The sequence below is a fragment of the Anoplolepis gracilipes genome, chromosome 15, assembly GCF_047496725.1.
Source record: "Anoplolepis gracilipes chromosome 15, ASM4749672v1, whole genome shotgun sequence".
Classification (NCBI taxonomy): Eukaryota; Metazoa; Arthropoda; class Insecta; order Hymenoptera; family Formicidae; genus Anoplolepis; species Anoplolepis gracilipes.
This window is the reverse complement of record NC_132984.1, coordinates 1,490,001-1,517,758: the sequence shown is the minus strand read 5'-3', so window position 1 is coordinate 1,517,758 and position 27,758 is coordinate 1,490,001. Positions and strand designations below refer to the sequence as shown.

The following is a 27,758-nucleotide window of genomic DNA, read 5'->3' as shown; positions in this document are numbered from 1 at the left end:
GCGTTTTATCAAAAGCTTAAGAAGAAATTTATACATTTTTTTTCAAGCGCACGAGTATAAGAAATTTAACGATGAAAGAGAATTAATTATATCTCAAATTTATCGAAGCAAACATTTGTCTCTAAAAATAATTAAATTCGACGTTAAGATTATTAAAGAGAAAGATTAATTATGGTGCAAATTTTTTAAGACAAGAGAGTTCATTAAACTTTTTAATCTTTTAATAACTTTCTCTTGCAAATAATAAGCAGGATCAATCCTAAAATTATTCCGACAATTGGCACAGCATGGCGGTACCTCGCAGAATCCAGTGTTCCGGCGGATGCGATGTCGGCAGCCAAATCGCAATGACGAAATTGGTAGAATGACCGGTGGTTGACAGAACACCTTTCCTTTCACTGGTCTTATAAACAGGACACGTGTACGTGTGCGTATCCTGAACCTGGTCCTTCTTTACCGGCATCAGCCAGATCTGAAAACGCGAGATTAAATCATTTTCGAGAATAGATTTTAAATCTTTGTTTAATTAAAAATTTAGATAGATAGATACTAAATTTCCTGCAGTATAAGAAAAAAAATATATATATATATATATATATATATATTTGGTTTCTACTTCATATCTTTTTAAATTTTCTCATTTTTATATATTTTATTAATTATATTTATATATTGATTCCATTCTCATTTATTTATATTTAATTCATTACATTTATTATATTTATACATATATATATATATTTTTTAAAATGATTCAAAATTTTTCAGAATGTTTTTCGTCAAAAGCTGTATGGTTTGTAAATTATTCGAAAAGGATAATAAAAGAATTAAATTTTCCATAGGTTTGCTTACGTGTGGCACAATATCGTAAAGTATTTTCGGAAAGGATTCGTCCAGCTTCATCGTTGTCATATCGAAACGAGCTCCATCGAGAAATAATCCATAAATGTACACTCCATCGTCTGGTGGAGTTTCGAATACGGTCTCTTTCAAAGGAAAAAAATCATAAATCAGTAGATCAATGGGTATGGAATACTTTCTTGCGTAATTCTGACGGGCTCCGGTCAGAAACGCTTGCGTGAAGTAGAAACCAGAAATCCAAAAGGATATTGGAGCACCTTCCACATACCAAGTCTGGAATAACACACAATTTATCAATTTAATCTGATAATGTAGTTAAAATATAACATTTGACAATTAAGAGAACCTTTCAATATAAATATATCTAACTTAAGTCCTGTGATTATTGATAATAATCGATTAAATAATTATTATATGTAATTTTTTAAGTAACTAAACAACAAAAACATAATTATCTTATATTATCATATGTGTGTAAACATCTCTGCAAATTTTAATAAATTAATAAAATTTTAAAACCATTGTTTTTTTCAGTTAAAAACCTGAGGTGATTAAAAAAATTATTTTAAATAAATTTTCAACGACAGAATAAAAAACAAAATGAAAGACCTGTAAGATATATAATAATCCACACTATTTTCTCTTAAATTCACCTGCAGAAAGTTCAGCCTTTTGAGAAAATCGTGTACATAACTGCCAAGCGGTTTCAAAGAAGGATAAGAGTTCATCATCCACATTTTGGGTATCCTGCCAATAATAATCGACGAGTAAACTTCTTCAAGATCGGGATCCATAATTATAAGGCCTGAAAAGACAAGATATTATTAAGACGCACGACAAGAAACCGTAAAATATCTGCGGAAAAAACTTAACTTAACTTAGATTATCTTCGAGATCAATTTTTACCTTTGATTGCTTTTTGGATATTTATAAGACTGCTCCTGATGGTCTGTAGGAGTTTATTAAATCTACCCATCTCTTGAACCAATACAGTATTCATACTTTGTTCATATAGCGTGGGATATCTGTCAAGAGCAGTCACCAGGTCGAAATCCCGCGGCAACTTCGACAGAATGTCGGACGCGACACCGTGAACGATCTCGTCCGGCGATTTCTCAGCATCTATTTTCGCTTCGCCGGTGTCCTGACAAGAATCAGAGGACTTTCTTAACACAAAATTGCTCGCAAACTTTTGATGAGAGATCTCTGGACCGCACTAATTTATTTAATTCTATTAAAAAGGCTTTATAACCATTATCAATTAAACTTTGCTGAACTTAAATTGAAAAATAAATTCAATCGAAAATTTAATACGTTCATGTACTTAATGTCGCGACTTTTAAAGACTTTCTTTTGTGCATTCGTTTCGTGCATTAGATTTCAATTATCATTTTAGAATCAAACAATAATATAATATTCCTTCGCAAAGAGTTAAAAATAAATTTTTTCTAAGATTGGATTTTTCTCGATTAATTCTATCTTAATGTTGCATTTTTAAAGATTTTTTTATTTGTAATAATAGATAAAAATAATTATATCTTGTTTTTTATTTTTTAGTTAATTGCATTAAAAAATAAACGATACCTTTATTTCAGTTAATTCATCGGAAATAACACATGTACAATTTTCTTAAGTAAATGCATTACTTACTTTGAATTGCTCGTCATTCTGTGCAAAGATGAAAAAACAACAAGAATTTTCATTATTCCATCGTACATATACATATTTAAGATAATTAATTATATAAATACATAAGAATCTCATAATATATGGGAAAAAGAAATAAGATCTAAATTTTTCGGTTCATAGATTCAAAGCAGAATATTAAAGTTTTTATGGAGAAAACCAAAATACATAGATGTCTTTATATAAAGTGAATTAATATAAGAGTCGCGATATGTGCTCGGCGTACCTGAGTGGTCACAATTGAGAACATCATCAAGTAGGTCTCTTGTTGATCTTTGATGATGTCGGCGTTCTCGTGCATGCCAAAGACACTGGGCGCGGTAGTCATCGGGAATTCTCTCACGTAGTCGAGGAACTGACTATACTCACTGACTGGAGGTACGTAATAAAGGCCGCTGGGATCGAACAGATATTTCCGGTCGACCACGATCACGTCCTCGCAGTAGAATCGCTCCAGGATCGTCTTCAAGGTCCGTCGGTCCCACTCATCGGTTACACGACCACCGTAATTGCATTCGCCTTGAAAGTAGATAATTAATTTTCGTCCAATTCTAAATATAATTCAACTCTGAATAGCTATTATTTTTTTAATCTTAATTTTGATCGATAAATGCAATTTAATGAAGATATAAAAAAAAGATAAAAAGAAATATTATTTGAATACCCGTCAGATACTTCAATGCGGTGAATTGAACGTCATCATATTGGTCGAGCAAGATCTTGAGCTGTAGAACACTGATACGCAAATCTGTCTCGTTGAATTCGTATTGATTGTTCCAACCGATCGGTCCGAATTTTCGCCGTTCCTGTACGATGGCGTGAAAGAAGCAAAGCGAGAAAAGCAGCCGTTTGAAGATCTCCCGTTGCTTTGACTTGTCAAAAAACTCGGGATCGCAAATAGGGTCCTACCGCAACATTTAATCGAATCTCTTAGCATTAATCGGTCATTTCCTTCGTGAGATGAAGAAAATTCTCCCTACCTGATGAAGAGATCGTAAAATATTCGCGCGTAATCCCTTGGGAGGTTCGTTCGTCATTTTCACGCCGTTCTGGAGGACGCTGATCGGAAAATGTCCGACCGGGTAACTCGTCAGCCACAGTCGGAAATCAGGATGCACGGTTTCCCTCGTAAAGCTCTCGCATATCTGAATATGATAAAATAAAAATAATATAAAAAAGAAGGAAATCAGAAATTTTTAAAAACTTAAAAATATTGTTTTATTGAAAATATAATTTGGAAAATATTTGTTGTGTAAATTTAAATCTTTTTAATCTAATAAAGATATGTTGATATAGTTTCTTCCCTAAAATGTTTATTTAACATAAATTACACATAAATTAATTTCAATTAAAAGCTGATAAATCTTTTACACACACATAATTTTAAATTTGAAATGGAATCAATCTTTTATGATCAGACTTAAATTAAACTTTTATATTTTCTATTAAATCTTTTTCAATTATATAATAAAAAATTTAATTTACGATTGAAGAATTACTTTTTCTAAGATAGGCATGAAGGTCTTAGTAACATGGCAATTTTGCAGCACTACCCAAGTGCCATTTTTCACGCCTTCGTCGATGAGACTTTCAGCAATAATCTCTTGCCCTTGGCCCAGCGATAATGAGAACAGTCTGCTGGCACCGAATCCCTGATCGTCGGCGAACTTTAACAGAATCGCCATAGGATCCGCACCGGGTGTCAAAACAAATATTAATGGGATGCAAGAGTGAGAGTCGGCGAAAGAGGCTGCCAGGTCAAAAGGCGGCGGCACGATGTACTGATGTCCTAATTGCTCTATCGGAAGAATTCAAACGAATAAATTAGTGGATGAAGGGATTTTACTCTGACGCTTTTCCTATTAAATCGCAGATTACATTGACATATTGAATTTCTCTTAAATATTAGGGATATAAAAAGAAAGGGGAAGAAGGAAAGCGCGTTACATGTATATAATAGAATTTAATTTCGCTCGAGATATACAGAGTGTCTTAAATTTTTTGTCCTTTTTTTTTTTCATCCAAGTCAACTTATTCTTTTGGATTTGAATATCCGCTACTTTCTTGTCTCTTCTCTTTAAACTACTTTACCTTCGACAAATAATTGCGCCGCCGGTACGACTTTGTCAGGCCGAATGCAACGAAGCACCAGCATTTTTTCAAAGCTACTCAGTTTGTTCCAAGGAGCAGGAAAGGGCACCGTATGAGGTTCCTTGTGATCAAACACCTTTTTCCACTCGTCGATATTTTGTGTATACGAATCTTTTATTCCCTAAACGATAAAATACATAAGAAAAAGGGCAGTCAGATTTTAATAATTAAAATCTCTCTTATATTTTATAATAAATTCTCCCAATTAAATTTCTAAACAAAATTCTAATAAATAATTGAAAACTAATTAATAAAAATATTAATTTCCAATGCTTCTGTATTAAATAGAGAATATTTATTTTAATTAATTAATTAAAATTACTATTTTATTAATTATTATTAATGATTACTAATTTACTAATATTAATTATTATTAATTTATTTGTTTATTAATTTATTTTAATAATTTAATTTCTTATTAGATAGCTAATAAAAAGAGTTTTCTTGTTTTAATGTTATAGAGTAGCTTTATACAATTTAAAAAAGAATTACCGCGAATCCGGGCACATCATTCAGTCGACAGAGTTCATCCCAGGACCTCGCAGGTAACCACTCGGTAGGATTAACAAAAGGATTCTCGAGGCCGACGCCACCGGTGAGCAAGAACATCCATTGGGCTATCGAAAGCTGGCCCTGCTTGTTCAGCAAATTCACGGATAGCAAAAGCGAGAAGAGCAGCTTGTCTTTCTCGAAGAGAGAGCGGCATATGTTGACATACAGAGAATAGGTGAAGCATCTGGTAAGGTCCTTAAGACGTTGTTGTATGTTCTCCACCGATGGTGTGTTGTCGATCGTGTTCTTGAAGATATTGACGAACCAGACGAGGGAGTACTGATACATCGGGTCGATGTTCGCCAACATAACTAATGAAGAGATTTTGCAAAAATAAATATCTCACCAAATTTTTTAGGAAAATCCAAAATAAAAAAAAATTATTCTCGTCTACGTCTCTTCAGAGGAGGGGGGGGGGGGGAAAGAGGGGGTTCAAAAATGAGAATCTATTTCTCGGTAAAATACACCAAGTAAAATATGTGTGCCCTGTGCACGATTCAAATTTCGCGGCTCTCATTGCCAAGTTGATAGTTACGTGTTTGTTAAATATTGGAGCCTTATTTATTCGTATTATTAAAAAAAAAAAAAAAAAAAAAAATTAATCTAGATAAAAAAAATAAGAAAAAATTTATATATTATTTTAAAAGAAAAAAATATTATAATTATATATTTAAAAAAAATATATACAATAAATATAAAGAGAATATTATAATTATATAGTTAAAAGAAAAAATATTATATTTTATATTTTAAATATAATATAATATGTATTTATTAAAATTAAAGTAATTAAAAGCTTAGCTTTTAAATAAATAAATAAACGCATATTTTAATAAACACACATAGATGAGATAAATAGAGAAAGTGGGAATCATAAATCTAATAAAATCAAGCGTGTAATCTTGCTGCAAATTCGTTTAGTTACTTTGTTTGTATTTTTGCTCACCAATCGTGAAGAAGAGAACGGTACTGTAGACTGCAATCGGCGTGTACTGCAATCTCGCCGCGTCAATGGACTTCTCGGTTATCTCGGCGGCAGTTTGTTTAGTTTGAATCTCGTTGGCTAGATTCTTCGATGAACTCAACACACCGATTGCCGTTTCATCCTCGAGGATATTCTCCTTGGACGCGGATAGTACCTCCAGAATCTTATTCTCTATCTCCTTTAACATTCTGCGGAAAAACATTACGAAATATCACCGATCGAGGAGCAACGTTAATTCTAAATTGCAGAACAACAAAATTCTATAAAACATTTCTACAAAATTAATATTTACTCGTATACGTATATAGGATATATTTTGTTAATTCATATTTATTTATTACCACGAGGCAATTATGTAATCTAATTTTATTAATTAATAATAATTATGATAAAGCTTAAACTAAATAATTTTTCATAATTAAATTGTGTTCTCTCTCCTACTCAATATAAATATTTTTTAATATAGTAAATATATTTAATAATCACGCGCGTTTAAGAAAATAATTTGACAATTGTGCAAAGTTAATTATTTTATAGAAAATAAAGTGTAAAAGAATATTTACTTTTTATTAGCTGCTCCTTGAACTATCAGCTGATTCTTCTCGGATTCTAGCTCGGGTCTTTCTTTTGCAACAACTATACCTAGAAGTTGATCGTCCAAGCCAACTGGAGTGATCATAAAGTTCAACAAAGTTACCTTCACCACTACTTCTGGTAAGTAATGTGGATTCCGTAATTTCGTAGTGATGTAAAATCTACGCAGATTTTGATGAAATACATTTTTACATGAATTTCTTTTAAGGGAAAATTTCAAAAAATTAATTAGAAAGTTAATACAGAACAAAGAACAAAGTTAAAAAATATAGAATATGAATAATGTATTTTTTCATATTTTTTTATAACTTTAATGAATTATTAAACATTGTTAAAAATAAAGAAGACAAAATAATTGTTAACATAAAATATAATTAAATATAATTATTAACATAATATATTAATATATAATTATTAACACAAAAGTTAGGAATCTCATTTATATGTACATGTGATTCCGAGAAAAAGAAAAGATGTAAAATTAAGCGGATTGGTAAACTTGCCGAAATTTCTCGGAATATTCGATGATGCTGTCGCCGATCTTGATGCATAAAGCACCGCCGGACCTAAAGGTCTGCTTCATCAGTAACGGTTCCAGGACCGGGTCCAATTCCTCTTCTATGTTCTCCAATAACACAGGTTGTCCGAATTGTACGGCATTCTCCAGGATTCTCATATAATCCGGTTGTATGAGTCTTACGACATGCAAATTGGACGCCTTCTCCATATTCTTCACCCATTTGTTCGCCTGGCCCTGCGGATCGATCATCAGCGGCCAGCGGCGCGAATTCGTGACAATTATGGCGTTGTCGATGGAGAACAGATCATTCGGTAGACCGAATATATTCCAGGCGCGGATTAGCACCGGGTCGCCCAACACCTGCGTGAGTTGAAAGTCTTGCGTGCAGACAATCTTCAGGTCGGTGCAGAACTTTACCCAGTTCTCTATCTGTCGTTGCCGATACTGCATCGTGAAGACACCTAGATAAGCTACTATCCCGGAACCGATCAGAATATCGCCCGTTAGTTTGTGATAACGTTCTCCAAGCGATCTGAAGAAAAGTTTTAAACCAATTAAAGTATTATTATTCAAGGTAGAAACATAAATAAAAAATATTTTATATCCACTTAAAATTTTTACAAGATTTTAATAATTTAATTTAACTAGACTAAAAACTGCTCTAATCTTTATTTTTTTTTATTAAAAGAAATATATATAAGCTAAAAAATGCTATATATATATATATATTATTAACCACAAAGAATAAAGCTTATCTATATTTAATGCCTATATTTAATAAAGAAAAAAATCATTTTAAGATATTTGTAAGATATATGGAAAGAAAGTGGCTCGAATAATTTAAAATTATTACTTGGCAGTCTCGGACCATCTGGTGTACTCGCCACCAAGGCCCCCGATGAGCTCTTCGGCCCTCCTCAGTTTTTCCTCGCAATCTTTCACTTCATCGGTCATCGTTTGATATTCGGCTTTTCGTTGAGCCAGCAGAGTCTCCAGCCTGGCTAGTCGATCTCGCACTTCTTGCAGCTGGCTCCTCTTCAGCTTCAGCTGTTCCATCGCCGCGGAATAGTCGGCTTCAGCTTTAGCTAGAGCCTGTTTCTTCGGCGCTACTACCTTGGCGACCTTGTCATACTCCGAAAGCGCAAATACCCAGCGACAAAGACCCTCGCAAGCGGTCGACACCTGTCTGATTCGTTCCGGATCGAAGTTGGGATTTGTCAAGATTGTCGTGCGAATCTTTGTCATTATCCGCTCCGGGATGTTGTCCTTATCATAATTTAGTAGGGATTCCAGAAACCGTATATCGCCCAGAATGCGAAGTGACGGTTTCCAATAGTCATCGATCGGACCCTCCGGGCCTTGTACTTTTTCTGGTTTCACGTCCTGCAAGTTTGAAGCAGATTTGTGAGGAAAAATTGGACAAATAAATCAAACTCTGACAGATAAGCATGTACAGTTATAACATTATTACTATATATTTTTTAATATATATTTGTATATTTTAATTATATTTTTAATTAGAAATATAATAATATATTATTCTCTATACTGAGGACAAAGTTCTTTTAAATCAAGTAAATGTATTTTCTTGAAACCTTTGCTTTTGATGAAAGGAATTATTTATTTTATTTAAATAAATATATAATTTTAAGTAAATTCGCATATTATATTGAGTATATTATTTTCTATCTATATATTTTCTACGTTTAAATACCACTTTTATAAAATATATAATATTATTTATTAATTGAAGTGTACTGTTTTTTTAAATTAAAAAATTAAAGTTTTTTTCTAACTAAAAATGCATTTTAATAAATATTTTATAAAATTAAAATAAAAATGGTATATATTTTATAATAAGTAAATGTACTTACTCAAGAAAGAAATAATTTTTTCATTTATTATTTACTTTTTATAATATACTTAGCAAATAGACGTTTTGAGTACGAGTAAATACGTCATTAGGACACATCAAAGAAATAGTTTTCTTGAATTAGGTAAAATTTTTTTGTTTTAAGATAGTTATTCTGTCAGTGTATTATATATGTTATACATGCATATAAAAATTAAACATCAAAAGAGACAAAAGCAATATTTTGTTTAATAATTAATTTTCTAATTTTTTGGGGAAAAACACATTATTTATTTTATAAACGTATTATTTGTCTTATAGTCATTTAATTTACCTTCAGTATGCAAACTGCTTCCATGACCAATCGCACGCCGGCCGGTGGTCGCTTCATGGATTTGACGATCTGGATGTCCTGCGGAGTCAGAGTATTTAAAGCTGCATTTGCCGCATCTAGGATCGGCATCACTTCCTGTAGATTTGCGTCGCATTCGGCACGAATCTCTTTAGCTTCTGCGGCAACGATCTGATAAACAAAATTGCACGCAAATTATATAATTAGTCATTTTCTCAAAATATAAAATAAAATGTAATTAAATAGTTACTTCCATATAAAGTGCAAATCAACAGATCACACCAGGAAAATGAGATACACTAAATTTCAAACACAAAAATTTTGATCATATTTATATTTTATTTATTTATTTATTTACATTATCTGTAAAGAATCTAAAATGTATGTTCAAGATATTAAAAATTAATAAAGTGATTATGAAATAATCGTGAAATATTAATAAAAAAAAAATAATTAAAATAAACAAATTATAATACCAAGATTATATTGTACTTATATGAGATCTGCTCTCACCATAGCAGCTTTCTCATCCTTTTGAACAACCTGCTCCATCGCACTAGCCTCCTTGTTCTGCTGTTGCACATCCAGGAACATACCTTCCACGTCCTTGGCAGCCACTAGTAGCTTCGGCCGCAGAGCCACCAGAATCTGTTGCATCTTGCTGACCTCCTTGCGTGTGCTGTCCAGCCTGCCAAGACCGGCTTCGTATCGTCTCTTGCCCTCTAACACTTCTTTCCTCTTCCGATCCAGCAGGTCTTTGAACGTGTTGATGAGTTCGAGATAGGACGTCGGCGTGACGTAATTGTGACGATTCACTTGTCTCAAGTAGTCCCTTGTCAAGTCTTGCGTAGACGTATGGAAGTATTGACACATCTCGATACAAGCGTGACGTTCGTCCTGTGGCATGTCGATTTCGCTGAGGAATTGCGTCGCGACCGCCAGCAAAGCATCCTTGGGCCATGGTTGCAGCCAATCGATGGTGCAACAATTTACCAGGGCGGGGAACTTGCGGATCCGCGTGCGAAAGCTGTCACCGATCGGCGACATCGTCACCACCACGTGCAAATTCTCGCGCACCGTCTGCACGAAGAAGTTGAAGAGCGCCACCGGACTGCCGTCTGTCTGTACGGCCCTACAAGTTCATCGATAAAATTTATCCAATTCTCCAAATGCATCATAGCACTAGAAATATCATTTGATTTAATATTTCAATAATGATAATAAAAAATTCTTTTCTTCATATTCTTTTTATTATTTTCCAAAGAGCAAGGACTCTGTGTAATCATTAATTACTCAAATAATGTAATTTTCCTAAATTTAATGAATATGCAAATTGCATTTAAAATATCCAAGAGACACATTATTATTACTATACGTATATATTTAATCAGAAGTTTAAATTATTTCATCAACGGAATATTTGATATTTCGCGAGAGAGAAATAATACCTGTCTCTTTGACGATCAATGATGCGCATTTTCTCGCAGATCTCGGACTTTTCATCAGCCGCGAAGAGATTGGGCACCTCACCGGAATTAAGGAGATTGCTGATATCTTCTAGAAAGGTTTCCTCCTTGATCTGTGTGTCCATAAAGAGGAAGACTGTGTGCAGGTCGCTCGCAGCGCTCTTCCGCAAGATATTCTTCAAGTCCTCGTGCCATTCCATCATGCCGTACTGCTGAGTTATCTGCACTTGGAAGAGCTCATAATCGGATATATGAGCTGCGAGCTTCGTCAGGGATTGTCGACCGGAACCGCCCATGCCGACCAAAAGTGCGTGACTACGCGGCTGCATCATCACCCGACAGACTTTCGAGAGATGTTCTATCGCGAATCTAAAAATTATATTAATTTATCCATTACATTATTATTTATTAAAATCGGCCTTTCTCGACGCTGTTGAAACCATTATTATATATAGAAATCACAGATTAATATATAATCGCTACACCTTATATTTTAAATTATTTCCAATAATCGATATAATTTTCAGTCGTATTAATAATTCTGGAAATTAAATTAAATATGTTTATAAATTTTAAATTAAATATTTCTACCTCCTATATTTTTTATGAAACTACTTGATTTCTATTAGATAATTATTATTAGATTCCATTCCTTGACTGAGGACATTACCTGAAGAGCACCAAATCCATGGGAGTTTTCGAGATATCGTTATACTCGGCGAGATATTCTTCCACCGCTTCGGCGAGCGAATTCCAATCTTGGATTTCTATGTACAACTTCCGTTCGGCGACCGGATTGTGAAAGTCACAGTAAACGAGATTGCGCAGATGCACTTCCGTCACCTGGGCGTAAGGATCGTCCACTAAATCTTCGAACAACTGATCTATATTGTCATACATGTACATATTTATAGTCTTCCGAATTTGTTCCACTAGCCATTTACTGTCGGCCTCGTCCACCAAACGATCTCCATAAACTCGTAGCACCTCGTGCACCCATAAACGCTTCATGGAGACCTTAAAAAAAAAGCATCTTATATATAATTTAATTCTGAAATATAAACAAATAATGTGTAAAAATAGGTTGAATATTTAAAAAAGTAATAATAGAAATTACATTATAATTTTTTTTTGTTTTGAAATAAGAGACGAATTAAAAAAAAAATATTTTTGCGTGATATAAAATATTATTTTTATTCCCCAAAATAATTTTTTTATCTCGTACCACATCGGTGATGACATCGGGATCGGAGAGCAACACGCCTTGGATAACGCGCGAGAAATCACGCAAATTAAACAGATAATGCGACTTGGCAGGGGTCGGCAGAAGGTTCTGTCTGGTCTCCTTGTATATGTCAAGAGTACCGAGGACTATGTAGTCGACGCACGGCTCGAAGAACGCTGGGAAACCTCGAGTGGCGAAATGCCAGGAGGTGATTCTGCCGAAAATGGTAATCAAGACATCGTCATCGAACTCGGGAATCGCCAAGGTGACAAAATGCCGCTTAAATCTTGGCGTGACGTCACGCCCGCCCGCTGGCGGTCCCATCGCACACATCAGCTGGACATCCACGAGTTTGATGGGCACTACCTCCTTCCGGTCGTACCAAGTCCAGTGGTCCAGCCATTGACGTAGGAGCTCGATGGGCGGCTGGGCCCCAAATTCCTCCCTTTGCGGCATCGACACGTCGTCCACGAAAACCACCCAGTACTGACCGGGGGGTGCACCATACAAACCTATAATTAAATAATAATTATTAGATAATAGCTAAAAAAAGAATTATAATAATTCTTTTAATATTCCTTTCTCTAAGAATTATATATTATAATAATTGTTATCTTATTTACTATTTATATTAAAATATCAATCACACAATTCCAATAATGAAATAAAAAATATTTTTAAATAATTTGTAATAATAATAAAAAAACTATATTTCTGTATCTCAAAATCTAAATTTCAATAAATCAATTTCAAATCGATCGACACAAACCTTTTCTTCTCCGATCCAGCTTGCTCATAATAATATCCTGCGTCTGATTTGCTGTCGTTTGTGCCGAAAATATCACAAAGAGCGGCTTGAAAATTTCTGGGTTGTTTCTCTTTAGCAGGAACTCCATAATGTAGACAGATTTTCCAGTACCGGTCGGTCCGACCAGAAGAACTGGCTTGTGATGGCAAACGAGATAATAAAAGAGATAAAAGTAACGGACGGTTTCCACCGTTGAAATGATAATCTGATTAACCGGCATGTCTCTGGGAATCGGCGGAACGTCTTGCAGATCCTCCAGCCATGGTTCCCACCTACCCCTACCTTCCTTGATGTATTTATAATCAAAGACCGAGCCGTTGATCGGTAAGGGCACTAAGTAGGCTTCCTTGGGATTGCCAATTTCCGGCGAGATGCCGAAGCGTTGTCGCACTTCCTTCGGGAATTCGGCATCCACTAATGCCCTGAAGAGCACGTCGAACCACTCGCGATAGTTGACCATCAACGTCACCCCTATCGCCCAGATGCACGAGAAGAAAAAGATACCCTGTCAAATAATTTGTCTTACAATATTTTTTCCAACAAACTAAATATATATTTTTTACAAATGGTAATTTAATGTCACGTTAAAAATATATTAATATAAATATAAATAATAAAATTAAAATCAATGAATGTTGATTATTACTTGAATAAAAAATTAATATTAATTATGTAATTAAATAGTATTTATTATTTTGTTACTTTTTTAATATAAATAAAATCTTCATATACTATAATTGTGATTAATCAAATAAAAATTAACATAAATTGCATTTTTTCAAATATATTTTTATAAATATAGCATTCTTTAATTTTTTAAGCATCGATTTAAAGCAGAATCAAGAAAAATCTTGTATTAAACAATTAAAAAGTACATGCAATAATTTTAGGAGAAATAATATAATTTATATTTACCTCTATTTGCGCTCTCATGTCTAAGTCCGAAAGCATGCTTACGTATTTCTCGTTTTGAAAATCGTCGAGGAAACAATCGTACATATACATAACCGAACGCGTTAAATTAGCATCTGGCATCGTTATCATTTCCTACGGGCAGAAATATTATATAATATCTTAACTTTCGACGGAACCAAGATAAATTTCTTCAAGAAGTTTAATTGTGCAAATTTTATATATTTTTTTAATAATAAAAATAAATATATTTTTCTCTTTTGTGTAACGGAAGCCTCTCTCGAGTGCAAGTCAACATACAAGTATGTATGAAACAGATGCGAATATGTATCATCAGAGTATACAAAGAGCGATCGGGTAATTAATAATTACAGTGATCAACGAGAGGTGCATCGTTACATGTGTAAAATCTCTAAAGACACTAGTGTAGTTGGAAAAAATTGACTGTTTGAAGTATTATTAAAAAAATTTGAATGACACTTACTTTTGCGCCGCAACGTCGAATCAAATGCAATAGGGGCGGGCAAAAACGTAGATACAAATCCTTCAAATAACTTTCAATATGCTCGGAGAAACATGGCGGTAAGGTGTTAAGCCACGAGATCAAAAGCGGCGTCCAGCCCAGACTCACCGGCTCCATGTAAATCATGCCGCATCGGGAAACCGTGGCAGGCGATGCAACCTGATAAGAAGAGTGTTATATGAGTGTTATATGAAAAAAAAAAAAAAAAAAAAAAACAATTCATAGTTCTAAGAAGTAAAATGTTTTATTATCAAGTTTTCGAATTTGTATTATACTCTCTTAGCAAACCAGATATTAATAACAATGATTTCTCACACAGAGACTTATTTAATAAACAACATATGATTATTATGGAACCTCCAAATCCATAGGTTCGAAAATCAGGTTTGTCGTGGGTGCGAGCATGATGATTTCCCCGGAAGTGAGGCAGAGTTTCTTATTGTCGTCTAGCACGGTGTTCATGTTCTCGATCCAGAGAGCGTCCACCGGCCCGTCAAACACCAGCCACTTTCTGTTGAGATTAACGGAAGTGGCAAAGGCGCGATAGGACACCGCCAGGACCCCGTCGCTCCATTCGTGCGAGGCAGGATCGAACTGTCCATACAGCTGGCCCATCGTAATGGCTTTGGGATTGATAACGGTAATTTCCACGCGATGCTCGTTCATCAACCCCCTGTCCTCCAGGAGACCGAGACAATCGGCCAGCATCCGATAGGCCGAGGTCTTGCCTCCGAATGGTAACCCGACGATCATGAAGCCATGACGCACGATCATCATTTCGTAAATCTGATGGATCTTCTCGAGGAAATAATCCGTGCATTGTAGATTGGCCGCGGCACAAGCGTCACGCGTGCACGCGTTTATGTGCGTGTAATCTGGCGTTGGTAGCACGACACCCGGAAACAGGTCAGAGGCTATTCCTGCGGTACGGTAAAAAATTAATTTTATGTTAAAGATATCAAATTCATTTATAAAATATTTTATTTCTTTTTTATCTTAATTATTGAGAAATAATTTTTTCTGAAAGTACATTTTTTATTGAAAGTAAAATTATATATGTGTTATAGTGGAACATGAAAAATTTTTTAATATCAAAATTTTAATATGTATTTATTATTTATAAATTAATAACATTAAGGAATTTTATTAAGACACAATAAATATAATTATTACTATATTTCTAAAATAAAATTCTATATATTAGTCTCTACATAAAAATAATATAATCTGATTTTTAATAAAAACTTGAATTTAACTTTACATGATATATATAGCTGTTCAAACTAAATTTAATTTTTATGATATATTTTTATCGAAAATTTCTAGCAAACGAAAGCTTCTTACCTTCGAAGAGCGGCAAATCATGGATCAGAAACTTTGGTAGATTAACATCCAAGATACTTCTTAGCATTAAAATGTCCTCAGACTCTTCAGGATAACGAAGTTTCAGGTTGCCAGCGGCGATCAGCACAGACTTGACAGCTCTCATACCGTAATCGTAGTGATGCTGACTGCTGAGCTGCTCCGAGCAAAGTTTATAAGCGGTAACGATCTTCACGGCCAAGGGTCGGCCGTTATAGAAACCATAAGAATATAGAGTGTTTTCCGCGATAAGAGCATAATCGGGCACCATCATGGCAACGGGCCGGAAGAGAGCCTTTAGATTGTCGGGTAGCTCAGTTCTGCCAGCATAGCCGGGATTCATGGTGATGAAGATGGCGCAGGTAGGGTCGAGGTAGATCTCGGTACCCTCAAAGATCATCTTCTCGGCACCGGCGTTGATGGCACACTGGATCGTCAGGATCTGTTGCGCCACGACTGACAGGACCTCCAGGTCGATGCGATTGAACTCGTCGAAACAGGACCAGGCACCGCACGAGGCGAGACCCTTAAAGAACTTGCCCAGTGCGATGTAGTCAAGACCCTCGGAGCAGTTGAAGACCACGCACTGCTTTGCCACCGCCTTTGCTAGGTCCTTCGTGGTCTCCGTCTTGCCGGTACCGGCCGGTCCTTCAGGCGCGCCACCCAGATGAAGGCTCAGGGCGCCGAACAGAGTGCGATAGCATCGATCCGTCAAGGGAGTGATCACCAGACGAGACGTGTTACCGAGATACTCGCAGCCATAACGTATGTACGAGTTGATCATATACGCCCACATGTGATCTTCCTACAATTGGACATTAATTAGTGAAATATATTTTATAAAAGACGCGATGATTATTTATTTTATATTATTAAGTGTTTATACCAGCCAGTAATATCTAAGTTGACACAACCACCTGAAGTCGGTATTTTTTATCACTTGCTCCTTGTACAGTTCCGCGAGTACATCCTTGCTGTGAACATCCAGAGTAACCAGAGCCTCTAGAAAACATTAGCATTCATAATATTAAAAGATTCTTTCTTCTTTTTTCATTAAAAAAATATTATTCGACATATTTTTTTCTCAAATTTTTAGCAAATTTCTAACACCTAATGTAATGCGATTCTGCTTGGAAAGGGTGCCTCTGATCAGCAGGATGATGTCGTTCAGTTCTTCCTGGCACTGGTTCAAATATCTTTTCAAGCCGTCCACTCCTTTCAACATAGCCTCCTCGACTTGTTGCGTCCAATATGTCTGACCTACGCAGAGAACGGTCTGACCAGGCCATTCGAGAACCCAGGCCGTCCTCTTCTTGATATGATACGCCAGAATCGCTTGATGCACCATATGACAGACGCTCTTCCGCATCTCCGCCTCTAGCTCGATCAACCATTTCTCGACTTGTCCTCTGGCAGCGGAGGTGGATATTATTATCAGAATCTCGACCTCCTCGTCTTCCGCGGATCGCATCGCAAGTATCTCGAGGTCCTCGTTGAACTTTAATCGAGCTATACCCTCGAAGCACTTCTTCAAATGTGGCTGCACCCTGAAGAATAACATAATAATATATAATGTTTTCATATAATACACATATATTGTCGAAATCAGTGAAATTAAATATCAAACTTAGATAAATATTTTATTTAAATTAAAATTGCATTAAAAAAGTAAAGAGAAAACGCAATCTTTCCATCTCTATTGTTATTAAATTTAAAATTGAAATTAAATTGAAATAGAAATTTAAAAAGAAATAAAACAAAGATAAGATGTTATTTTATTTTACACAAAATGTAAATCGTTATCTATTATAAATGTATATAAGATATATAAATAATTATAAAAGTATATAAAAAGAGAAATTAAAAAGTTGTTTATTAATTTTATAATTGCTACTAAATTACTATATTTACTCTATTTATTTATAGTTATAAATAAATTACCGCGTGGGATCCTTTGTCTCGGAAAGAATTTCCAACAGCTCGTCGTTGGAGAGGAAGAAAAATCTGGGGAAAAATAGTCTCTTCTTTTCCAAGTATTCATTCAGTCCTTTCTGAATAAGCTCCAATAATCCGAAACTTTTCTTCAGTCGCTCCAACATTTTGTCGATCTCGACAACGACAAGGCAATGGGAGTCGCTATAGACATTCTTCATGATGTCCCGCCATATCTTGTCGACCTGAGCGAATTTTCTTCCTTCTTCCGGCATTTGTTGTTGAATGTCTGGCGAAGTAAAAATTGGTTCCAGATACATCCATGTACCTTGTACTTTTAACCATTGATCCAGAATATCCTCCAGCAGATGCAACGTTTTTTCCCATTTGCTGCAATCAAATATTAAATTCTTATTATAAATTACGAATTCTATTACTTTTCTTTTTTTATATATTGCTCACAATATAATATTATACTTTGCTTACATAAATGTAAATATAAAATAATTAAATAATAATTTATAGTAATTTATAATAATAATTTACAAAATAACTAAATAATTTATATATAAATAATAAATTATAATAATTTATAATAAAAAATAATAAATAAATAAGAAGTAAATTAATGCTAATTAAAAATATATTATAAATAAAATATTATATATTAAAAACTACATATAATACAAATATATAAAAAATTAAATTGTAACAAAATAAAATAAAATAAAATTAATTACATAAAATTTTTGAGTTAATGCATTATTTTTAACATAAGACATTTTTGTAAACTTGCATTATTCGTATCTCGAAAGGCTTGATGTATGGCGAGTTCTTGATGGTGACGGCCTTCGTGATGTGATCGTCAAGCAGAAGTTGTATCTCGTCGACGCCGGCGATAACGTAAGTGCCGGTATCCTTGTAAGGATTTACCGTGAAAGCCAGATCGGTCCAGTCGTGTTGCATCTTATCCATGCTCATCTCCAGAGTGTTCTCCTTCGTGGCGGCCTCGGAGATGCCTTCGAACTTCTCGATATAAGCGTCCAATCCCATTGCCAAAACTTTGCCCAAGGTCAGATCAGGATCAAACTTGATGGGAATGCCCACGATCGCCGAGATTTGTTCCCAATGTCGTGCCTTCATTCCCGGATTGCCAAGGGTCATCACCACCGGCATTCGATCTTTGAAGTCCTCGATCCTCTCGCGAACCGTAGCCGCCAATTCGCGCACGTCCGGTTCCTGGAACGCCTTCTCCAGCTTGTAAATCGTCCTAAAAGATGAGTCTGATTTTATTATCGAAAATTCAAAGAGACGTACAGCATAATAATAACATTTCGTGTTGCAATAATTTTTCTCATATCATATTTTATCCTCTTTGTTATTATATAAATCAAATCTTTAATTATAATTTTTAATTAATATAATTTACTTCTTTTTGTAATATATCATTATACTATTCTTTATAACATTTTTTAACATATTGACCTATAATACGTTCCTACGTCGTTGTCGATATCTTCAGGATTGTAGATGCCAATTGTGCTGTTTATCCACTTATCGTATTTGGTTAAAAATTCGCAGACGGTATCGAAAAGCTTCTTGAATGGTTGCAGACGGTCGGCGATTCGTTTTCGCAGAGGATACTGCGTGATATCCCAGCCAAAGGAAGCCTCTTCCTCGTTGAACTTGTCGATCTTTTCCATCGCCATGATCAGCCGGTTTTCCAAATGTTGTGCCTTACGCTGATATCGATATATCTCCTCGATGTCGGCCCAATATTGCACTTCTTCCACTTGTTTCGCGTAGGAATCCAACTCCTCTTCGAATTTTTGATACCTAACTGTGAAAAAAAAACAAATATTTATTATATAGTAATAGTACAGATATAATAGCATTATACAATTTTACAAAGTTGCACAAACATAAATGGAAACAAAGAAAATATAATTTTGTGAGATTTATATATATTTATTTAATTTATTATTCTGCAAAAATTTCTTGAACATTTTTCGTGATTAATATCGTTAAGAAGAGATAAAATGTTAATGATAAAAATGATTTTATTAATTAAGATATTAAAATAAAATTAAATGTCAATAAAAATAATGATCATATCTTAAAGACTTTGCATAAAATTTGAAATAAAAGAAAAAAAATTAAAATTTTTCAAAAAATATTTAGCCTGTTAAATAACTTGCTTATTTATCTGCAAAAATAAAAATAAAAGTATATAAAAATGTCTACAAATTTTAGGATCATCAATCTTAAAGGTTTTATATAAAATTTAAAATAATAATGATGAAAAATAATCGTTGACTGCCAACCTTTCAACGCATTTTGATACTCCTGCGTCTTGTTCTCGACGATTACCCGGTTATCCTCAAAGATCTGGGGTACCTTGTGATACCACTGAAAGGCAACATTATTATTTCTTATTTCGTTTTCCGTGAGTAGCCAGTAATCCGACAGAAACGCGATATGCTCAGTCACGTTCAGCAGCTTGAGCTCCAGACTTTTTATAGTAACATCACTAGTAATTCGGACGTACTTGATGAGTTCCATCAAAGCCGCGGTGTTGGGGGGTGGGGTCAGAGCTCGTTCGGAGATGGCTTCATATTCCGTTATGATACTAGATACAAATACAATCTGAATTGTTTCAATTTCATCTCGGGAAGGTAGCAAAAGACATAATTATTACAAAAATATATTAGTCAATCTTTCAATAATTTTTAAAAATTAATAAAATACATATATAAATTTCTACAACATAAAATATATGTATAATAAAAAAAGATAAGCATTAGCTAATATTATTAATATTTATTTTGAAATATTTACTTCTTCACCGTATTTTGATATTTATCGACAAGATAGGAAATTAAAAGTCCTTTGTAACGTTCAACGTTCTCCACGACAGTCTTGACGAAAGGAGCGCGAGAAACTTCGAAGAATCCCGCGAAGACCGTTCTTTCGACTTCGATTGGAATTGTTCCGGCGAGATCGTGATAATTTTTAATTTTTATCTCGTATTCCTTCAGTTTTTTGGTCTCATCCCGAAGAAAAGCTTCTACCCGATCAAATTCTTCGTTGTTGTATAGATACATATATCTGTAAAAAAAAGCAATAATTATGTTATTAAATATGTTGCATTGTAATCATTTACGGCAATAAATATCTCGATAAGCACTTTTTCAATTCTGCCATCTTCTGCTCCGGGATTATTCTTTCGCGATCAATCAGCTGATTGATTTGTCTCTTGAGCTGCTCAACGATGTACTGCGATATCTGCGGCTGTGTAAAGCGTATAACTGTTTATAATAAAAGTTTTACGAACGATGATCATACTTTATGACTTTACAAATTATCATATATTGAAGATTGCATCGTTGTGTTTTAAATTAAATTTTCAATCATTTTACAATAATTATTTTATAATATATAGATAGACGTAATATTTTATTCTATAATTTTTATTTTCTACAATCAAACATTTCAAAATGAAGAATAGTTTTGTACATATTTAATAATATAAAACCTTGAGGAATTCTTGAGGTCCCGCCCAGTCGAGGTAGAGTTGCGTCTCCAATCTTTCGAAATTCCTCACGGCATTGCATATCGCTCTGAGAATGTCGCAAAGCGATTCCTTAAATTTATCGAAGGACGGCTCGAAGACGAGGTTATTGGAGACGATGGCAATGCTCACCTTAAAACGGCAAGCTGTAGGCTGTGGAAAAATATCAATCTTAAAGATTTTAAAACAGATAAAATAAAATTTAAATTAAAACAAAATTAAAATTTCTCAAAAAATATTTAGCCTCTTAAATAACTTGCTTGTTTATCTGCAAAAGTAAAAGTACATAAAAATGTCTATGAATTTTAGGATCACCAATCTTAAAGACTTTACATAAAATTTAAAATAAAAGAAAAAGAATTAAAATTTCTCAAAAAATATTTAGCCTGTTAAATAACTTGCTATTTATCTGCAAAAATAAAAATAAAAGTATATAAAAATGTCTATAACATTTAGGATCATCAATCTTAAAGACTTTACATAAAATTTGAAATAAAAGAAAAGAATTTTTAATTTCTTAAAAAGTATTTAGCCTCTGTATCTCTGCAAAAATCAAAATAAAATATTTAAAAATGTCTATAAATTTTAAGATCATCAATCTTAAAGACTTTACATATAATTTGAAATAAAAGAAAAAAAATTAAAATTTCTCAAAAAAATATTTAGCCTGTTAAATAACTTGCTATTTATCTGCAAAAATAAAAATAAAAGTATATAAAAATGTCTATAAATTTTAGGATCATCAATCTTAAAGACTTTACATAAAATTTGAAATAAAAGAAAAAGAATTAAAATTTCTCAAAAATATTTAGCCTCTTAATGAAAATAAAAATAAAAGTACATAAAAATATCTATAAATTTTAGGACGAATTATTTTCCTACGTAACATCAATACTTTTTTATCTTTAATTATTTGCCATAACATTTGGTCGTTACATGCACGACAAGTGAATGAAACTCAAAGGAAGAACGGACGAGAGAACCTCGAAAAGCATCGATAAGCAGAAATTGATGGAAGTTGTGTCCAATAGCGGAATGTTATAGCGTGCGACAGGATAAACGGATGAAGGAAATGCGAATGTGCCGCTTTTCTCATCAGGCACTGATTTCGCATCGATCGATCGCGGTAGATATGTATATTCACCTTGCCGTCTATGACATAATTAATGAAATCCCGCAGAGAGTGCTTGCAAGCTTTTAAAAGATGCGACTCCATCAACTTGCCGGCGCAATCGAAGAACCGTTTGAATTGCTTGCGACGTAACGGGCTAGGCACCAGTTTCTTCCTATTATTCTGCAAAGCAATAGGATTAAGATAAAGAAAAGAAAATCGGATGAAAAAAAATCTCGTCCTTAATATATCTCGCCTTTAAATGGATTTATTGGTCGTATTAATTTGGTCAGATAAAATTTATACATAAATAGAGAATGTACAACACACACACATGTTAGAGTTAATTAAGATAAATTATTAATTTGTTTTCTTTAATAATTTTCAGCGCTTTCAACTTTCGAATCAAGTTAACAGATTAATAATTATTTAAATAAATAAATATTTATTTGCATTACATATACACAATAAAAAAAAATAAAAAATAAGAATCGCGGAGAAAATAAATTGATAATTTCTTTCAATTACTTTTTTTAGTATGGAATAATTTTTTTTTATTTTTTAACGTCGATCTTACCACGAGAAATATCTCTTGAATTCCACTATACCAGTCTTTCCGCAGAATCCGTCTATTGGCAATGATCTGATGTGTAATTAAGGTGTGAAAATTTATTAAATCCCAGCTTTCTCTGTGCGCGGCGATATACTCTAAATCGATCAGTCGGAATTTGCTGAAAAATTTGATACCTCTCGCTAAAACAGAGATGCAGATAGCAAAAAGAGAATTGCGTACATAATTCAATACCTGTAATCGCGAACCCAGTAATCCAAAGTCATTCGCATGCACGGATTTATTAAATACAAATCGCGTAAAATTTCGCGACAATGTTCTATGTGCCTCCGAAAATCCGGGTGAACACGTCGCTGATCTTCCCCGATCGCATAAAACTGTAAATTTGATTGCAAAAATTTTGCAAAATGAAATTTTGATGATACTCAATCGGCATTCCACGTTGTTAAACTAATGAAATAATTAATATAATACTTTGCCGTGCGTTAAAATTGCTTAAATTAGATTCTGGAATATAAAAGAATTTCGTCAAAAGTAAAATGAAATCAAAAATTTTGCATACAAAGAGAGCTTAATATTTTATATTATATTAACTTAATATTTTATTTATATTTTAAATTATATTTACTATTTTATTTTTCTTAATAAAATATAATTATTATTATTAATAAAATATTAAATTTATTTTTTATATAATTTGAAATAAACAACTCTAAATCCTTTATTTTTAATAGATTTTTCGATTTTTATAATGACCTCTAAAGATTCTTTGGAAGGATCAATGAGTGCAAATTCGACGATAGCCCTCTTGATGTTTTTTATAAAATCTTCTTTTATTTCGACCATTAAATTATTGGCAGAATCGGGGAACTGATCACGCAAGTTGCTGGGAACCAGGTCGAGTATCGCTTCGATGAAGACCTGTTCGATGCTGGTTGTATGAATCGTATCAACTCCGTTGCAAATGTAATAATAATATCTATTGACGTCTCTATCATCGCTCAGATCTATGTCCTTTGCCGGCAACTCTGGTTTCACTATCAAACCTACCATAAATCTAATAAAGCGGATTCGTTTAAATGTCAAATCCTTTTTCAGAAAAAATTCACATTATTTAATAAATAGATTAATAAAAATAAATAAATAAATATATATATATATATATATATATATATATATATATATATATATATATATATATATATATATTCAAATCGCTTTTTGCAAATGTGTTGTCCAACTATAATTTCATTAAGTTAATATATTTATCCTAAAATAATACAAATAAATAAAACGTTCAAAAATTTATGATAGGAATAATTAATATAGTAGTACTTGAAATAAATATTTACATATAATGTCAAATATAAATTTTAATCATTGTACTTGAATATATTTATTTTAATTATTAACTTTAATTGAAATAAAAATTTTTAGAGTTATTTGAAAATACAAATTTATTATATAAGAATATTTTTTCCTCTTTTTGTACCTGCGAAATTTCTCTTCACGAAGACGTTTCGCAGTGTAAGAACCCTCGTGGAATTTTTGCACCTTTCCTTTCATTCTGATTAATTCTTCTCTCTTTCTCTTACATCTTTTAGGACTCATCAAATCCGACGGCAAGGAAAATAATGGTTCCACTTTCGTGTCAAGGATCTTTGGTATTCGAATCGTATCCTCATCAGATTGGCATTTTCGTATTTTTGTTCCCTTCGTGTGAGAACTTTCCATATTCAATTGTAATTAGGACAATTAAAGTCACGAAACGACACTTAATAGTCTTTTAATATTTCTGGAAAATATGAATAATATTATAGTATGAAAACGTGGGCAATTTTATTTATGCTCATTCTTATTTTTACAAGATATTAGGATATTTGAATTACAATAAATATTAATTATTTTTGTATAAAATATATCATATCACATCTATACAAATATTATTACAAAGAAATCTACACAGATGTAAAATATGAGAATATATTTATTTGATATACAATATTTATAAAATATAATAAGAGAGAATATATATAATAAAATTTTATAATAAGTTTGTTATTAATTGTTTCATATTAAAATTATAATAATATTATAATTGTTTATATTAAAAAATATATAATCTTTAATCATCTTGAGCTTAAATCATTCTCAATTTTATTTTTTAATAAACAATATTATTTTTTGAAGTATTTTATATATTTGAATATATTATTATAACAATTAGTTTTAAGAATATTTTGATATTTTACTATATAAAATAAATAGTAAATTTGTAGTAAACGATAGAAAGAGAGGAAACAATAAATTGTCATTTAAATCCTCCATTGAGCTTTAAAAACCTATGATGGAAAAATGACGCAATTCATAAAAAAGGATACATATATACTGGATGGATCGCTATCCTTGTCAGAAATTCACTGATTGGTTGGTTCACTACTTATTAGATTATAATAAAAAAAATTGACTCTTCATATGCACTTCGCGAATTAAAAAAAAATTAATAATTAACAATTATCTGTCCTCTCCTAGTTTCACTATTTAAACTCGTATAAATAAAACCGAAACATTTCCTGTATCACATTTATTGCTAAATATCTGACGAGAAATGTTTTTAGTTCAGATGATAGAATATAAAAGAGAGACGGAACTCCAACCAGAAATATACCTGTCTCTTTTTCTAGCCTCGATTTTCTATAGGATAGTATATGCTCTAACCTTCATGCATGGTGAGTGTTTGCATCGATAAGTGGTCGCGATGTATATTTAAAATTGACAAATGAACGCAACCTTTCGCCAATTAATAGCCCATTTGCATCTCGCAAAATTAATTTCCGAATCGACTTTAGTTTACGCTGCTATACACGTGTCTCCGCTTGTCAATCGCGCTCTGGAATCTGCGGTAATTGCAAACTGCATCTCTTCGATTGCAGTTTCTAGGCAACGTGATTGATCGATGTAGTATAATTAATGAGTCCTATGAATCTCCCGATTAACGAGAAAATCATTTTGCTTTCGCCCTTTCTTTCTTCGCGACAAAAAGCATTCTGAATCTTGCGTGCGATTTTTTAGGTTATGTTTTAGCTGAAGAAATCGTCTGCAACCTGATTATCACTGCGTCCTGAAATTAGATAATCCCCATGTAATTTTGCAACTTTTAAAAATTACATGGACTATTTAATTTCACAGTCTTACTAAAAGTTAAATTAAAATTTTTTTCATTTTTGACAATTGTCAAAAGGTGTAGTTGCATAAATAAATTTTTATTTCTTGAAATAACTTATTGCTAATAATTAATGTTAATAATATATTCTAGATGATTCCAGCCCAGATATTTCGCTTGATTCACACAAATAGCTTGCTGTGGCAGGCAACGAAGAAATCCCCGCTACAGAAGCTGCGCAAAAAGACTGGTTATACTTTAGAAAACTGCAAGAAAGCCCTGCAATTGCACGAGAATAATCTAGAGAAGGTAAAAAGTATATATACTAGATCCATTTAAGCATATTATGGCTCTAATTAACTAAATGATGGAATCTCTTAGTCCTTTCTTGCTCCAGGCTGAGAAATGGCTGAAAGAACAGGCACAACAGCATGGATGGACTCAGGCAGCCAAATTGCAAGGTCGCAATACCAGTCAAGGCCTTATTGCAGTGACCATCGATGGACAATACGCTGCCTTGGCAGAGATTAACTGTGAAACTGATTTTGTGGCGCAAAACAAGAAATTTCATGGTCTCGCAGAAAGAGTAGCCGCCGCTGTACTGAATTATGCAAAGTCTCAGGAAATTCAGAACGAAGTGCAGCGAACTGTCTTTCATGCGGACAATCTCAAAACCTTGTCAGACGTAGATGGCAAGAATCTGAACGATCATTCCGCTCTAACCATTGGCGACGTGGGCGAGAATATCAAGTTAAGACGCGCTCTTGCCATCAGTGTGCAATCACCGAACGTGACGTTATTTGGCTGTACACATCCAACACCCATGAATCCCATACCTGTGTCCTTTGGCAAGTACGGTGCCCTTATCGCTGTCAAATGCCAGAATAGAGACAATATACTAGGCATGCAACTTTGTCAGCATATCATTGGTAAGTTAAGTTTATCTATCGCAAATCAAAGTAATAATCAACAAAGGAGTTGGATAGAAAGAAAGAAAAGGAAATAATACTCTTATAATTGTTTCTCTTGATAGGTATGGATCCGCAGAAGATTGGAAATCCCCGAGTGGACGAGCCGCATAACAATGTGGATGAGGAGCCTTGCATGATCTATCAGGAATTCCTACTTGATCCCTCTGTCTTCGTACAACAATTGTTAGAAGATACAAAAACTGAGATCATCGATTTTGCACGCTTCGAAGTTGGTGAAAATCTCGACGAAGAGCCAACAGTAGAGAGTATTCAAACGTGCGGCTGAAATCAATTTCAATATTTATGAAGTATCATCATCGTTTCGATTATATGTCACATTTTCCATTAATGATAATTTTTACGATACATGATGATAATAGTTTATATTTTTGTTATAAAAAAACAATCGAAAAGGAATGACTATTGTATGAAAAGCAACTCGCTTAATTATTTTGAAATAATTTTGCCGTAGAGAACAAGTGTAAAAAGGAAGAATAGATTGAAATGTCAAATCTTATTGCTATGTACAATGTATCATGTATAATAAAATTGATAATATCTTAGCGTACGTAAATTTAAATTATTATTAT

General features: G+C 33.3%; 3 protein-coding genes across 5 annotated transcripts; 1 reads left to right on the top strand and 2 right to left on the bottom strand.

The window, feature by feature from the left end:
• Positions 1-8: 8 nt before the first annotated feature.
• On the bottom strand, positions 9-20,766 carry Dhc36c (Dynein heavy chain at 36C). Its single transcript, XM_072906952.1, is given in 31 exon segments — positions 9-472; positions 853-1,134; positions 1,515-1,666; positions 1,768-2,050; positions 2,774-3,066; positions 3,212-3,452; positions 3,528-3,692; positions 4,047-4,345; positions 4,639-4,819; positions 5,191-5,561; positions 6,197-6,423; positions 6,799-6,990; positions 7,333-7,881; positions 8,203-8,732; positions 9,536-9,724; positions 10,067-10,685; positions 11,002-11,442; positions 11,678-12,036; positions 12,245-12,756; positions 13,014-13,557; positions 13,968-14,099; positions 14,449-14,646; positions 14,845-15,407; positions 15,832-16,654; positions 16,736-16,851; positions 16,960-17,396; positions 17,791-18,171; positions 18,578-19,051; positions 19,267-19,621; positions 20,106-20,410; positions 20,620-20,766. Coding segments are annotated over 30 exon segments (10,353 nt in total). The 5' UTR covers positions 20,344-20,410; positions 20,620-20,766; the 3' UTR covers positions 9-265.
• LOC140674158 (dynein axonemal heavy chain 7) lies at positions 20,616-24,768 on the bottom strand. The gene is made up of 8 exons (XM_072907539.1): positions 24,527-24,768; positions 23,791-24,091; positions 23,269-23,411; positions 23,041-23,194; positions 22,437-22,646; positions 21,317-21,505; positions 20,969-21,072; positions 20,616-20,889 (listed from the first exon to the last, which is right to left on the bottom strand). The coding sequence occupies exons 1-8, from the start codon at positions 24,766-24,768 to the stop codon at positions 20,616-20,618; spliced, it is 1,617 nt and encodes a 538-aa protein (XP_072763640.1).
• Positions 24,769-25,679: 911 nt separating this feature from the next.
• On the top strand, positions 25,680-27,749 carry Mefts (elongation factor Ts, mitochondrial). Of its 3 annotated transcripts, none has more exons than XM_072906962.1 (4): positions 25,680-25,763; positions 26,351-26,506; positions 26,595-27,126; positions 27,231-27,749. In XM_072906962.1, exons 1-4 carry the CDS (start codon positions 25,761-25,763, stop codon positions 27,452-27,454), a joined length of 915 nt encoding a protein of 304 aa, XP_072763063.1. In that variant the 5' UTR covers positions 25,680-25,760; the 3' UTR covers positions 27,455-27,749. The 3 variants fall into 3 exon arrangements, with proteins under 3 accessions (XP_072763063.1, XP_072763062.1, XP_072763064.1); XM_072906961.1 differs by lacking the exon at positions 25,680-25,763 and adding an exon at positions 25,770-25,936; XM_072906963.1 differs by lacking the exon at positions 25,680-25,763 and adding an exon at positions 26,251-26,275.
• Positions 27,750-27,758: the final 9 nt, after the last annotated feature.

Excerpts from the sequence above, each read along its gene's own strand:
- LOC140674158 (XM_072907539.1), bottom strand. The coding sequence starts at position 24,768 with ATGGAAAGTTCTCACACGAAGGGAACAAAAATACGAAAATGCCAATCT. Across the intron at positions 24,092-24,526 it reads CGTGAAGAGAAATTTCGCAG|ATTTATGGTAGGTTTGATAG; the intron begins GTACAAAAAGAG and ends CCGCTTTATTAG. Across the intron at positions 23,412-23,790 it reads CTTCCAAAGAATCTTTAGAG|TTTTATGCGATCGGGGAAGA; the intron begins GTCATTATAAAA and ends TCAAATTTACAG.
- Mefts (XM_072906961.1), top strand. The coding sequence starts at position 25,814 with ATGAACGCAACCTTTCGCCAATTAATAGCCCATTTGCATCTCGCAAAA. Across the intron at positions 25,937-26,350 it reads ATCGCGCTCTGGAATCTGCG|ATGATTCCAGCCCAGATATT; the intron begins GTAATTGCAAAC and ends AATATATTCTAG. Across the intron at positions 26,507-26,594 it reads ACGAGAATAATCTAGAGAAG|GCTGAGAAATGGCTGAAAGA; the intron begins GTAAAAAGTATA and ends TTCTTGCTCCAG.